The sequence below is a fragment of the Neofelis nebulosa genome, chromosome 10, assembly GCF_028018385.1.
Source record: "Neofelis nebulosa isolate mNeoNeb1 chromosome 10, mNeoNeb1.pri, whole genome shotgun sequence".
In the NCBI taxonomy this organism is placed as follows: Eukaryota; Metazoa; Chordata; class Mammalia; order Carnivora; family Felidae; genus Neofelis; species Neofelis nebulosa.
The window spans coordinates 16,574,600-16,590,654 of NC_080791.1; the positions used below are offsets into that span (position 1 = coordinate 16,574,600).

The 16,055-nt window shown below is 39.2% G+C and overlaps 1 protein-coding gene across 5 annotated transcripts in view; it reads left to right on the top strand.

Annotated features, from left to right (window-relative positions):
* Nucleotides 1-16,055, top strand: part of CBL (Cbl proto-oncogene) — an 82,075-nt gene that overhangs the window by 25,795 nt on the left and 40,225 nt on the right. The window contains exon 1 of one of the 5 annotated variants that reach the window (XM_058687022.1): nucleotides 9,896-10,476. The exons of the other annotated variants lie outside the window; for them this stretch is intronic. Coding sequence (XP_058543005.1) covers nucleotides 10,409-10,476 — 68 coding nt within the window. The 5' untranslated portion in view covers nucleotides 9,896-10,408. Of the gene's footprint in view, nucleotides 1-9,895; nucleotides 10,477-16,055 lie in introns of those variants that run through there. 5 annotated transcript variants of the gene reach the window in all.

Consider the following 16,055-nt stretch of genomic DNA (forward strand, 5'->3'; position numbering starts at 1 on the left):
TGTTGAATAGAAGTGGTAAGAGCATACATCCTTGTCTTGTTCCTGATATTAGGAGGAAAGCTTTCAGTCTTTCACCATTGAGTATGATGTTTAGCTGTGGGATTTTCAGAGATGTCCTCTATCAGGTTATGAAAGTTTTCTTCTATTCCTTGTTTAGTGGTTTTTTTGTTTTGTTTTGGTTTGGTTTTTTTTTTTTTGTTTTTTTTGTTTTTTTTAAATCATGAAAGGAAGTTAACAAGCCTTTCATGCTTCATTCCTGGTTTTTCTTCTTTGGAGAGGGAAATCTGTGGACTTGTAAAATTCTAGAAAAAGTGAATATGTTAAATTACATTAAGGGCAAGAATGCAAGTAAGCCTGAGGAGTAACTGAAACCAGGGTTGGAAATGTGCTGGGATTCTATCTGCGTTCTCTCAATGCAGGTTAATGTCTGAATTAAAGGAAAATCTGACCTCTGCTACGTCCAGGATTAACATCTTAAGGGTTTCTGCTGTAGCAGAACATCTGACTCTTAGTTTCCGTTTTGATCTGACTTGCTAGAGATCAGTTGATTATCCCTGAACCAGTCAACTCCAAAGAAAAGGCAAGTGCTGGGATTCATCCAGCGTGGGCCAGGTGTCACCTCTAGATGAACCTGTGGCTTGGGGAGCATACTTATTCCCCTCAAGCTGTATGCACAAGGGAGTTTGTTCTTAGACTGAAAGTTGAAGAGCTGATCCCTTCAATATGCTCTGCATAAGTATATCTATCAATATTTAATATAGTTGCTTCCTGTCTTTGTTTTAGAGAGGATATTGGATGAAGTAACTTCCCTAAAGAGAAATTTGCCCTTGTTTTTCTTAGACTTCATAAAAACGATTTAAGCAAAAGCTATAAGCTGCTTTCTTGTCTTTGATCTGTAACCCTGGTTTTTGCACCTGTTTTCTTTCTTGCACAGGATGTTATAGCAGAAGCTGAATGGGATATTGAGATGCAGCTAATTTTGAAACATTACCGTTTTGTTGTATGTACTTTGGAAGTAAGACTAAACTTTGTTGTAACTGTCCTGCCTTTTTAGTTACAAAGTTAGTGTGCCAAATCTCACTGGTAGATGATGGCAGCTTAGATCTTTGTGTTGAGAAGTTTAGGCTTGGTGAGGAAAGATTCCCTCTCAGATTAGGAATGCATTTCTCTCGATTGGGAGACGGGCAGCACCTCCTTTTCAATGCTGGACAGAGAAGATGATGAATTGAACACAAAGTTGTGATGGCAGAGAAGGTAAGAAGTAGATAGTACTTGATGTGTTTTCAGGCTGGCATAACATGAGTTGTTAATGATTGGCTAGGTTTCTGGTTTGAGAAACGGGCTAGATGGTGCAATGGGAAGCCATAGAGAAGTAGAAAAGGGGAAGGACCTGATCTGGCTGTTACTTTACAGTGATACCTGCTGGCTGCTCTGTGGGAAACAGATTAGGCCTGTGGGGGTAGCAGTGATGGGGAGAGGCGGACGTGACAAGGTTGTTGCTGTCAGCCACATGGGAGGTGAGACATCCTGGTCTGGGGAGAAAAGCGGACAGACAGGAGATGGATTGGAGCTAGAATCGAAAAGAATTGCTAGTGAGTTGGACAAGAGGAGAGCTAGAAAAGATGACAGAGAAGGATCGATGATGACCTATAGATTTCTGTCGTTAACTCTGCCAGTGGCGGCAGCATTTACTAAACTGGGGAATTTGGAGTCTAGGTGTGGGAAGAACTAAATCGGGAGTGGGGAGAATCAAGAGTTCCTTTTGGACTTGTTTACTTTTGAGCTATTTTTATGAGCGATCTAAGGCAATAAGTCAACCAGGCAATTAGCTGTGTTGGACATTGGAATTCAGAGGGAGAGGTGTAGATTACAGTTAGAAATTTAGTGGCTTTCAGAATAATATTTAAAGCCATGAGAGTAGACAGAATCATCTAAGGGGAGAGGAGTTGACGGTGGAGACTGAAAAAGATAGAAAGGAGAGAGGATAGATTGCAGTAGCCAGCAAAGAAAAATTTAAAAACACACACAAAAACCCTCTCTCTAAATAGAAAGCTGACAGGGGGCACCTAGGTGACTCAGTCATTTTAGTGCCTGACTCTTGATTTCAGCTCCGATCATGATCTCAAGGTTACTGAGATCAAGCCCTGTGTCAGGCTCTCTGCTGACAGCAGGGAGCCCACTTGTGATTCTCTCTCCCCCTCTCCCTCTGCTCCTCACTTGCTTGTGCAACACACATGCCTGCCCCTGCTCTCAAATAAACTAAAAAGGGCAAATAGAAATACTAAAAAATAAATCTAGTTTGCTAGTCCTAAAATAATTTTCCTTTGGACTAAAAAAATTGGCAAAAAAATGGAAAATTGGCTTTAGTGTTTCAAAGGAGGGTGCAGGAAATTGAGTGCACCCCTATCTGGTTGTGGTAGGAATGAAATTGGTTCAGCCTTTCTGGGGGCTGGTTTGTATACAAAGATTTAAACTTTTGCTCGGCAGTTCCACTTTTATTTATTTAAGAAAAAAAAATTTTTTTTTTACATTTATTTTTGAGAAACAGAGTGAGGCAAAGTGTGAGTAGGGGAGGGGCAGAGAGAGAAGGAGACACAGGATCTGAAGCAGGCCCCAGGCTCTGAGCAAGAGGTCAGCACAGAGCCCGACGTGGGGTTGAACCCACAAACTGAGATCATGACCTGAGCCGAAGTCGGAGGCTCAACTGACTGAGCCACCCAGGTGCCCCCAGTTCCACTTTTAGAGATTTATCAAAAGAAGTGAGAAGGGATTTGAATTAAAATATAAAACCATGAAACTCCGAAAAGAAAATCTAGGCAGTAAACTCATTGGTTTCCTGAGGCAAGAGAAACAAAAGCAAAAATAAACACTTTGAGAAGACCTCAAATTAAAAAGTTTTTGCACAGTGAAGGAAGCCATCAACAAAACAAAAAGGCAACCCACTGAGTGGGAGAAGATATTTGCCAATGATATGTCCAATATGGGGTTAATAATCGAAATATATAAAGAATTGCTACAACTCAATACCAAAAACACAGATAACCTGACTAAACAATGGGCAGAGGACCCGGATAGATATTTTTGTGTTATCAAGAGTTAGAATAAGTTACCCAAGTAGGTGTAGCTAGTTAAGTGCCAGAGCCTCTTTTTTTTTTTTTTTTTTTAAAGCTACTCTCCCAAATGTTTATTACTCATGACTTTGGTTTTCTTTGAATGTAAAGGAAAGGTAACTGTATATTCCATTCCATACTATAGAAATGATCCCTTGGAGACCCCACTTTTCAAGTATCTTCTGAAATAGTAAACCACATAGACTCAGAGAAGTTAAAACATTTTTTTAACAGGTATGTCTTTTGAACACAAAAACATTCAGCAGTGCCATTTATCACAGGATTATGTCCTTACATAACAAGAGAAGGTCACTGAAATACTTCTAATTGGACATGAGCTTGATTATGCAAATAGAAGGAATATGAAGAGCTCCTCCCTTGCCTCCCCGCAAAGAATCTGTGGTAACTTCTATGAAACCAGAACATTATAGCGAAGTAGGCAGTGAATGTCAAGTAGAATGTGTAAAAGCCTTTTTCTAATCACTTTGCTCTAATAGTGCCAACCAAGGCTTGCTCTAAAACCATAGTACTTGTGAAGTGTACAACTGCATTTAAATGAGAACATCTTAAAGAACAAGCTCAAAAGCTGGCTGCAAGAATGCCTTTTTTGCCAGGCTGTTGTGTACAAAGTAGCAAATGCTTGCTAGGGATACCTAACTATGTGAATTCTCATCCTGGCAACTTCTTTTTCTCCTTATACTTACTGTGTGTTGCAATACATGTTTTTCGTTTTGTTTTGTTTTTTTCCGAAAGCTTAAATCCAGTGTTTTAAATTTGCCAAAGAAATGGACTAAGAAGACTTCGTTAGCATTTTTCTTTCCTCTTTGTTTAAACCCTCCCCCTCCTCCTTTTACATGCAAAACACTCACCCAGCTTTAGTGTCTAATAAAATACACCTAGAGGGTTGAAATCCAAGTTTAAGTACTTAGAGTTAGTATTTCTTAACTTGTTTCCATTCTTATTCTTAGGGCCTCTTCCCCCAGTTAGTTACATTTAATGTTTGTTTTTGAGAGAGCCAGCGAGAGAAAGAGAGACAGTGAGCGCGCAAGTGAGTGCGAGCGCTTGCAAGTGGGGGAGAGGCAGAGAGGGAGACAGAATCTGAAGCAGGCTCCAGAAACTGAGCTGTCAGCACAGAGCCCGACTCAGGGCTCCTGCCGGGAGATCATGATCTGAGCCAAAGTCGGCGCCCAACCCCGACTGAGCCACCCAGGTGCCGCCTCCCTCCACCCCCAGTTATTTATATTTAGAATAGTTGACTTGTATAATCTTGGTGAAGTTGAACCAGATAATAGTGATCCTTTTCTTTGATTCTCCTGTTCTGATTTCAAAGAGCATGATTGAAAAGGGATTTAGGAGAGAGAATCTTCCATTGTTGTTTGTGTTAACAGTGAGTTAAATTCTCCACACGAACTTTGCGCAGGGGTCTTTAGGCCTGTGTATGTGTGAATATTGTCTATTTTACTTTTTAATCACTGGATCAAGATTTTGTAGATTAAATCTTTACTTGCCGATCCTGAATGATTATTAAGGCCCTGTTTTATAGCACAGTTTGTCAGTCATTTCCACTCAGCGGCACACTTATGTATCAGGAAACATGGCATGTTGAGCCGTGATGTTTTGGCACAGTAGAATTAGGTGCTAAGCGGGCTGACGGTATGTGTGAGCTGGATTGCCCAGATTGGAGTCCTCTGCCATCAGCCGTGTGTCATGGCCTTAGACGAGTTACTGTTCTTTGCCTCAGTATCTCACTTAAAGGTGTTCTCATAGGATTATATTATAATGTTATAATCACGTTATATTAAGTTAATATTATATATAATTATATTTATTATAATAATTACATATCACAATCATAAATATTATATAATATGTTATGAATTATATATAAGTTATATATTATAAGTTATATAATTTTTATTATATTGTAAATATTGTATTTATAATATATCCTATTATATTAGCTGTCATATTATAATAAGTTAATATTTAGAAAACTCTTAGAAAAATGCCTGTACACAGAAAACAGACCTAAGTATTTGCTTTCTTAAAAAAAAATTAGATACACAGTCCTCAAATTATGGGAAGGAGACAAGTATTCAGTGTCCTATCCATTGAATTATAGACTTGAAAATGGTTAAAATAATTTTATGTCGTGTATTTTACCATAATTTTTTCAGAAGAAATCTCATAATTCAAAAACTACTGAAGTCACTTTTGAAAACTTGACTCTCAGTAGACTCCAGATGAATGTCAGGCTGGAATTCATGCGTGGAAGGATGACAGGTACACAGATCCCCCTGTTCTCGTGGTGTCCTGTGGAGAGAGGTGCTTAGGTTGGGACATGCGACTGAGCTCCAGGAAAGAGACCCTACCTCCCCAACCCACTCCTGAGCTCTCTTTACGGGGTTGAGTGTGATGAGTAAGGTAAAAAGTGGAATTTGGGGAACCGCCTGTTTCCAGGAACTGCTGAGAACCAGCTGCCTGGTACGTAGAGACTGTGGGAGCCCTTGGGAAGATGTTTAGGAGAAACTCTTCCTGTCAGGGAAGGAGGAGCCCTTGGTCTTTGTTAGCTCATTGCTAAGCTCATTGCCAGAGAGCATAGGATGGTCAGTCAGGAGCCAGAGTCAGTTATCTATGTGAGATGATGGTGGCTGGGACTAAAGTGGTAAGTGGACTGTGATGGAGATAAAGATGACTCTATAGGGGCACCTGAGTGGCTCAGGTGGTTGGGCATGTGGGTCTGGATTTCCGTTCAGGTCATGATCTCGATCTTGGGGTCATGAGATTGAGCCCTGCGTCAGGTTCCATGCTGGGTGAGGAGCCTGCTTAAGATTCTCTCCCTCCCTCTCTGTCTCTGTTCCCCCCCCCCCCCCCACGCTTATGCGCACACTCTCTCCCTCTCAAAAAAAAGATGGCTCTGTAAAGGGAACCTTTTTTGTTTTTGTTATTTCTGTATGCAGTTGTTAACAGTGAATTGTGGTAATAGATTTGTGATGCTAAACTATCCTTGCATTGCTTGGATCAACCCTAATTTGTAATGATGTATAAATGCTTCATTGGATTCTGTTCAACAATCGTTTACAATTTTTTCATCTATGTCAGTAAGAGAAACTAGCATAGAATTTTTTTCTCATGGTCTTTTGACTATGAAAGTAATCAAAATGAGTTATTTTCTTTCTGTATTTGTGACCGTTTGCAAAAATCATTAGTTTTTGTGGGGAATATTCAGTAAAAATTCTTCTGTAGTACTGTTATGGTCTAATGTGCATGCTTGTGCATACATGCGTGCATAACTATGTCTGTGTGTGAGGGCTGGGGAGGGGGTTTTTGATGCCTACTCTGTTTAGGGGTTGTGGTTTACTCAAGGTTTGAAATGAAAGTCCATTTCCCCCAAACTTAACACGTTTAAGAACAGTGCTTGCCATATAGTAGGCATTCACTGTTTATGGAATGAGTAAATTAGTAAAGGTTATTGGAATAGATTTCATTGTATTCTGTTATTAAAATACCTTCTATATTTTTATTTGTGTCTAATTGTGTTAGATTTTAAAAGCTGGTGCATTCTGAAGATTTTATTTTACCAATTCATCATGATAGGTTTAAGATTTCAGCTTTCAAATATCTTACATTCTACTCAAGACACATTTGTGATTTTTTTTCTTTATTTTTCTTCATTTGTGAACATAACCTCTGCACTTTGACAATGTTGATGTTTTATCATATGTGTCTTACTTTACCAAATTTAACGAACACAGTAAGTATGGTTTACTTTTGCATGGTGGCTCTAATATACAGGTTCCATATGATTTTCCTGTTGGGAAATATGAATGGGTGGTAGAACCCCTAAAATTTTAGAATGTAGGGAGATGCGCTGGGATGCTAAATGCATTTTCATCAAGTCTGTAAAAGATACTGAGAAACAAAGACTGGGTCCAAAGAGATGGCATTAATTTCTGCCTTATGTAAGAACAAGTAGAAAATCATGATTTTCTTAGAAAGGTGGCTCACTTGGGACACCGGTTGCCCATTGTTTCAAGACAACCTTCCACATGGATTTGTTCTGCTTTTTGTAAAAGAAGTCTGCCACTCATGTTCCGACTTCATCCCACCTTCCCCCACACTCCTCCCAAAGGGAGACAGACGCTCCACGTTTTTTCAAAACGCCATCATTTCAGTTGGATTGTCCTGTGTGAGGGAAGGAACAGACAGGCCGTTCCATTCCCAGTCGTGTCAACAATCCTGTGCACATCTGCTTCCCTGCCTCTTTCTCAGGCGGCTGGCTAGATGTTGCCGTGTTAATATCTTTGGACACCTCACACTCAACGTGTCAGAACACAGAATGTGCCCTTTTCACTAAGCAGACCAGCAGCTGCTGCTTTGTTCCTAGCATTGGTATCACATAGTGGTGATAGGCCCAAACTGCTAGGATTGGTTATAGGCTTTTTCTTTCAGCCTTGGGTTTTTCATCTGTAAAATGGGGATAATGGTTCAATCTATCTGGCAGGATTGTAAATGAGAATTAACTAAATAGTAAGATAACATAAAGTGCCTGACACATAGAAAGCCTTTAATAAAAGTGTTAGCTTTTATTACTATAAAATATTAATATATTGTATATTTATTACTATAAAAATGGGAATAACCCTATCCCAGTTGCTCAGGCTCAGAGTTTCCTGTTCACCATCTCTTCTATTCAGTCATCTCTTCTTGATTTTACTTCTGCGGTATCTCTCAAATTGGTCTTTCAAAAATACATACATACACGTGTGTGTGTGTGTGTGTGTGTGTGTATTTTTTTTTTTTTTTTTTAAGTAATCTCCACACCCAACACAGGGCTTGAATTCATGACCCCAAGATCAAGAGTTGCAACCTCTACCTACTGAGCCAGCCAGGCACCCTAAATCCGTCTTATTTTACTGCCCATGTTCAGGCTCCCATTACCTTTCTACTGCAGTATATCCTAACTGATGTTCCTGCTTTTGTCATTTCTCCTCTAATTCACTCTTCAATGCTGCTGTTATTTATGGCCTTAAAACACATTAAATATGACTCTTGATTGCAGACCTTTAATGACTTCCCACTGCATTTGTCCTGTCTCCCACCCAGCTTGCTAAATCTCCATTTTGAGTTTTGCCCGCGTTTTCAGTTTTATCGCAGGCTCCCATGGTGGTGATACACTCCAGCCATCCCGGTCGGGTTTACCAGTCTCCGAGCTCCTCTGTGGAGTCTTGGTTCACTCCCTCGTCCTGGAATCCCTTTCTTTCCCATCGTTGGAAGTTTTATGGATTCTGTAAAGCCCAAGAGGTCTCCTAAATTTTACTAGTTTTAATTTGTGGTTCTCCCACCCATGTTCTTATGGCACTTGGTTTTTACTTGACTTTAGTACTTATAGAGTCTTCCTAAGTGTGCAAGTCTGCTTTGCTAACTAGACAGTAGCGTCGAGGAAGACGTTCTTTCCTATGTCGTAGGAGTTGTCTTTGTTGATGGTTTCTTAAGTATGTTAAGTTTGATAAAATACTGCTAATACTATATACTACATATATACTATATATACACCTTTACATATATAAACTGTATACTAAACACTAATTCATAATACTAATAGCTAAAATACTAATACCAGAGTTGTACAGAGATACAGAATTGTGAGCTTGAGGATTATATTTCATGGAAAATACATTGAAGAGAATGGCAATGATGAAGATTTCTCTAGTTTTGATCCCTTAGAAGCATTAGATTCAGATAGTTATAGAAAATTCCATGTTCTTTCCCAGGTTTTGAGGATAGCAAAGTTTAGTAGCTACTCTGTATTTGTTGGGAAAAACCATGTATTTAAATGTCTAATGTCTAATATATTCAGGAGGTAAATAATTAATGCTAATCAGATAGACTCTCTGCATATTTGATTAGATTCTTTTAGAGCTATCTCCTCAGTATAATTTGTTCTGTCTGTCTATAATGTATCCATATATTAAAAAAAAATTTTTTTTTACATTTATTTATTTTTGAGAGACAGAGCACAAATCGGGGAGGGGCAGAGAGAGAATGAGACACAGACTCCAAAGCAGGCTGTAGGCTCTGAGCTGTCAGCACAGAGCCCAACGTGGGGCTCGAATTCACTGTGAGATCATGACCTGAGCTGAAGTCAGATGCTTAACAGACTGAGCCACCCAGGTGCCCCATATATCCTTATATTTTTAATTTATTTTTTAAGTTTACAGAATGAGCTTTCTGAAAATTGCCTGGTGGTTTTGTCATTTGTTAGTGGGAGGATATGAGAAGTTTTGGAGATTTCTGCATTATGTTACTTACGTGTTTGTGTATTCTTTAAAGAATTGGTATAGAGAAGTAGTAATCAGTTCTCAGGGTTAATATGCTTTTAGCTGCAGACAAATGCTTCAGTGTATATAATAACTTATATAGTTACCTTTCAGAACTTGGTTGAATAAATTCAAAGGTTATTTTGAAATATAGAGAAGTCAGATTTTATTTTTAAACTCTTTAGGAAATTTGTTTATTTGTTTATTCATTTTTTTGAGAGAGAGAATCTCTCTTTTTTTTTTTTAAATATATGAAATTTATTGTCAAATTGCTTTCCATATAACACCCAGTGCCCATCCCAAAAGGTGTCCTCCTCAATATCCATCACCCACCCTCCCCTCCCCCCCCCCACCACCATCAGCCCTCAGTTTGTTCTCAGTTTTTAAGAGTCTCTTATGCTTTGGAGAGAGAGAAAGAGAGAGAGAGAGAGAATGAGAATGAATGAATGAGAGAATATCTCAAGCAGGCTCCATGCTGTCAGCACAGAGCCCAACATGGGGCTCAATCCCACGAACTGTGAGATGACCTGAGCGAAAACCAAGAGTCAGATGTTTAACCGACTGAGCCTCCCAGGCACCCCAGAAATAATTATTTTAAAATATTGTCTCTAGTATAAGTGATCACTGTTTCAGATGAGTTAGGAAAGAAAGAATAGATCTGTGAAAAAGTAAATCTTTTCCACTGATAACTATACAGTGGAGAAGCAGACACTCCCGGCATTAACCAAATGGTCAAGCTTAGCATCACTACTGATGTCATGTGGACTTCACATATCCCCTGTTGTGATGAGAAGGGCACCTCACTTCTATGACATTCTTTCTGTAAACTCAAGCACGGTCAAAAATATGAGAATAAAATCAGCTAAACACCTTGAGGGCATGTGCTACAGAATACCTGGCCAGTAACCCTCGAAACTCTTAAGGTCACGAAAAACAAAGACTAAGAAACTATCCCACACCAGAGGAGAGTGCGGATATATGATGATAAATGTTATGTATCCTAGATTAGATCCTGAAACAGATAAGGACATTAATGGAAGAAACAGGTGAGACCTGAATAATGTCTGGGGTTTACTTAATAGGACCATACTGATGAAGGTTTGTTACTTTTGATGGATGTACCATAGTAACATGAGGTGGTAACATTAGGAGAAAGTGAAACTGAATGAGGGGTATATGGGAACATTCTGTACTATCTTTGCAACTTTTCTGTAAATCTAAGATTCCAAAATAAAAAGTTTATTTAAAAGGTAAAGTTATATTTTCTAATTCCATTCTACAAATTTATTGAATGCCTGTTAAGTGCAAGGCAGTGTGCTCACTACTGCAGGAGATAGTGTGTAAGACACTTTACCTGCTCCTGTCCCTAAGGAGTTGTTATTCTGTTGGGGACTGAGACAGCTGAAACAAAGCAGAACATGATGGAACCTGTGCTAAGTATTTTATTTTTTATTTTATTTTTTTAGGTTTTATTTATTTTGAGAGAGAGAACAGAGAAGAGTCAGAGAGAGAAGGAGAGAGTGAGAATCTCAAGCAGGTTCCACACTGCCAGTGCGGAGCCCGATGTGGGGCTCAGACTCAGGAACTGAGAGATCATGATCTGAGCCAAAGTTGGAGTCTTAACAGACTGAGCCACCCAGGCGCCCCGTGAAGCCTGTGCCAAGAATTAAGATGCTTTGGGGTCTGGGGTTGGAGAGTTAAGACATTAAATGAAAGCTGTTAAATATCCCGTGCCCACCCCACCCAATACATACACCAAAGAGACAGCATTTAGAATGAACTTTGGGCAGGATTTTAGTAACCACAGGCATTAGAAAGGAAATATATATCATTCCCACCAGCTTGGGCTCACGACCTGCTCTGCCGGTTACTAGCTCTGTGACCTTGGGTGAGTCATTTAATATCCTTGTCTTTGTTCTTCATTTGTAAGGTAGGATTAATGATTCCTATCTCAAAGCATTGTGAGAATCACAGGAGGTATGCATGTAGTTTAGCAAAGCATCTGACACATAATAAGCTCTTAATGTGAACTATTAGAACTAGAGGGAGGCATGTATTGATGTAACACCATCAAGAAAGGTGTGGGGCCCCAGAAAGTATAGAATGTTTGGGAAAATATTGTAGTATATGTTTAGAAGGATGAATTGGGACCATCTTGTAAGTGCTTTAATTTACAAGCTGAGGAGTTTGAACTTTTTTGGTGGTTATTGGGAAGTCTTTGAAAATCTTTGTGTAGGAGGGAGTAAAGAGATTGAGTCTGAGTTTTAAGATTAATTTGTTAGAAGTGTGAGGGGAGTATTAGAGATTCTCACATGGGCTGCTGCCCTCCCAGTCACTTGGTGAATTACATTAGTGTCCCTTTAGCTTTGAATTCTATGAAACCGGTAGTTCAACATGCTCTGGATGATTAATGTTGTGTGATGGTAGTCTGTTACATGTAACTGGGGACCTCAAAGGCAGGACCACCAATATGCAGATACGTTTAATGTGTGTTTAGTATTATTAAAAAAAAAAAAGGTCATTGATATTTTCAGAGATACTGGTTTAGAACTCCTTTTGTAGGTGATGCTTTTGGTTTTGCACCCCCCCCCCCCCTTTTAAAGCAGTTTAAGCAGATAAGAGCTAAACAGTACTTTATTGACTTCCTGTGAAGCTTGTTGAAAGAAGTTCCGTTGTATCTATTTTTAAAGCTGATTACTCTGAGCAGAGGATGCTGCTATTGAGTTATAAATGTCATGTCACTATGTTCTCAGTCAGCATTCTTTGGATGACATTAGTGTTTGCATGTAAGGTTTTTGGAGTCCAGTGACTAGGAAAGCAGCATAGTTATCACTGAAATGGTACCAGTACATGAAGTACTTACAAACACTGATCATTTCACCATTCAACAGTATAATTAATTTGTCATCATCTCTGTGGAGTCCTTAGTCCACACCATGGCTAAATGTCAAAAAATGGGTTATATTGACCTCATTTGGGAGAATGTTTTACAACTTCAAAATGATACTGTATAATGTTGTGTAGCTATTTATGAATCATTGTATTAAAAGTGTTAATCACTTTGAAATTTACCCACTGGGAAATACAGGTTCATTGGGTCCACAAATACTAAAATACATTTCAGCCTAAATTATTGGGGTTTCCCCCCAGTGTTTTACTATGAAAATTTTCATTCATACAGAAACATTGAAAGAACTTTACACCAATCCTCTACCTGTCCCCTAGATTCTACAAGTAACTAAATTATAAAAGGAAAGTCTTGCTTCCTTTGCTTTAAAAATCAAAGAAACTTCTTTCTGAGTCTTTGAACCATTTTCACATGAGACAGTATTTTGAAATGGCTGAGATGATTTTTGATGTTTCTGTGTTACCTTTTTAAAATGTTTTTAACACTTATTTAACATTTAATATTTATTTATTTTATTATTTTTTTAAAATTTTTTTTTAATGTTTATTTATTTATTTTTTTAACGTTTATTTGTTTTTGAGACAGAGACAGAGCATGAACAGGGGAGGGGCAGAGAGAGAGGGAGACACAGAATCCGAAACAGGCTCCAGGCTCCGAGCTGTCAGCACAGAGCCCGATGTGGGGCTCGAACCCATGAACCGTGAGATCATGACCTGAGCCGAAGTCAGACGCTTAACCGATTGAGCCACCCAGGCGCCCCTAATATTTATTTTTGAGAGCAAGAGCAACCAAGGGGGATAGAGCGATGGGGATAGAGGATCCTAAGTAGGCTCCGTGCTGACAGCAGAGAGCCTGATGCAGGGCTTGAACTTAGGGACTGTGAGATCATGACCTGAGCTGAAGTCTGATGCTCAACAGACTGAGCCACCCAGGCACCCCTGTGTTATTTCTTCAGAAAGAAAATTGAGTAAAATAATTCACAGATTCTGGCATTTAGCAAGTCTCTAATGTTAGAATGTATAAAAATATTTAAAAAAAATTTTTTTTAAGTTTATTTTGAGAGAGAGAGCACAGGCAGGGAAGGGACAGAAAGAAAAGGAGAGACAGAATCCCAAGCAGGCTCTGCAACAACCTCACAGAGCCCGATGGCAGGGCTTGAACTCATGAACTATGAGATCATGAACCTGAGCTGAGATCAAGAGTCGGACACTTAACCAACTGTGCCACCCAGGCACCCCCAAATAGGTAACAATATTTAACTTACCACATTAGATGAATAGGCTCTGTGTTGACAGCAGAAAACCCAGCATGGGGCTTGAACTCACGATCCGCGAGATCCCAACCTGAGCCAAAGTCGGTCACTTAACCAACTGATCCACCCACGCATCCCCTCCAGGAAATACATTTTAGATCTCTAGTCTTTTTAACTATTCTCACATATATTTTCACATACTCCTTTGTAGAAAGAATAGACAGACCATGCTTGTGAGTTACAGAATTTATTACTATCAAAATGGAGTTTTTTGTTTTTTTTTAAGGACTGTGCTTTAAGTTCATGTATTTATTTTGAGAGAGAAAGCACAAGTAGGGGAGGGGCAGATAGAAGGGAGCAAGGATCCCAAGCAGGCTCCACACTGGCAGTCCAGAGCCCTCCATGGTTTTTGAAATCACCAACTGTGAGATCATGACCTGAGCTGAAGTAGACACCTAACCAACTGGGCCACCCAGGCGCCCCCAAAATGGAGTTTCAGAAAAGTAACCGTAAGTGAGAATGTCTTTATGAATACATTGGACTAACTGTATTGTAAGTCATCATTGTTTTCTAAAAGATCTCAATCTCTTAATACTTATTTCTGAAGAGTCCTTTTCTTCATGCAATAAATTGTTGCTGTACTTGGAAGGGATGCAGCATTCTCATTAAAGCAAGAGTGGTGCCATTCTCAGTATTCCTCTTAAATGTTCATGAATTTTAACATAAAGAGTTAATTTATCTCCCCATACTATGTTCTTTTTTTCATTTCCTCTTTCTCTGCAAAGTACTTTGTGGCCATGAGTTCTAAAGATGGCTTGTTTTTCAGTATTTTGTGTGGTAAGTTCATTGGTTGGAATCGTTTGAAGAGTTTTCTGTTTATCTCGTGTTCATATAAAGGCTACTTTTCAACACTGTTCTGTTTGATTTATAGAAATGGTGATTGCAATTCGTATCAAGTTGTATTTATCTTTCTACTTTAGAAGCTAAAGCAGGAGCTATATTGCTTCTTTAATCTTTAATATAGCTATGTATTGGTGACATAGAAATCTTAGTCCCTTATTAACTGAAACTATACACAGAAAATGGAACCATTATTTTAGGCCTCAGGTACAAAGGTATGTTGGCTTGTAGAGTAGGACCTGAGTTAGGGGGAAAGAGCTGACACTGGTCTGAACTTTGAAAACAATTGACACTGTATACTGAGTCAGCATTCGATTATTATGGGGAAGTTGTGAGCTAAGAGAAGAGGAGGAGGGAAGCTAGAGGGTAGCATTTGCGGTTACTTAGGTGTAGATGTTTGGTGTCAAAGGTAATAAAAATGGGAGCATCTGGGTGGCTCAGTTGGTTGAGCATCCAACTTCGGCTTGGGTCATGATCTCATGGTTTGTGAGTTTGAGTCCCGCTTCGGGCTCTGTGCTGACAACTTGGAGCCTGGATCCTGCTTGGGATTCTCTGTCTCTCTCTCTCTCTCTCTCTCTCTCTCTCTCCCTTTCTCTCTCTCTCTCTCTCTCTGCCCCTCCCCCACTTGCTCCCTGTCTTGCTCTCAAAAATAAACATTAAAAAAAAAATGACTTCCTTCTTCAAATACCTCATGAGTTAAAGTAAAACCTGTATTACTTGCTACTGCTGGAACTTAAGAAAAGTTTTGTCTTCAGGGTATTTATAAAAAAAATAGAACAGTTGTGTTCCTTTGTGGCTCTTTGGAGAATTGTTAGAACATATTGTATGAATTGAAGTAACCGCTGACAGAATTTTGAAAAGTATTGCTTACCTCGTAATAAGCTAAATATCCATCACGCCTCGTTGTTCTAAGATTACATGTTTAGACGGATTCTGCTGATTAAACTCAGCCTTATACACAGCACTCAACCATAAGCCAGCGGCCTTAAAATGTTATTGAACAGAATTTCAACTCAGATCAGTTACAAAATGCTGTGACCCATGGGCTTTTATAGATATTTAATTTCCTTTTAAGAAGTATGATGCTTATGGTGCACAACTCTGGTGGTTTTCAGAAATGTAAGTTGGCTTTTTGGGGATGCATCCTTGAGTAGGAAAGTGTCTCAAATTGATTTTCAGTAACTATTTCAGTCAGCACTTTGAGCTGCTCTTAGGTGCCTGGTGCCATTACATCCTTGTGGTCAATAACTTTCCCTTTTCTTTTCTTTCTCTCTCTTTTTTTTTTTTTTGGTGGATTCACAAATTAAAATAGCTTTCTGCTCATTATGATTTTGGTGTGTATATTTTATCTCTGATCCAGCATCGTGCTGGACCCTTGATAGATCTCTCTGGAACATTCTTTGGAAAGATGCCAACACAGCTCAGTCATCCCAGACTCCCTTCTTGCCCCTGCTTCAGACTTGGCTTAGAAATCAACTCTGAAAAGAGAGGTTCCTAAGACGACCCTCTCTAAAACAGCAGCTCTCCGTGACTCTCTTCTCATAGGCTGCATTGTTTTTCTTCAG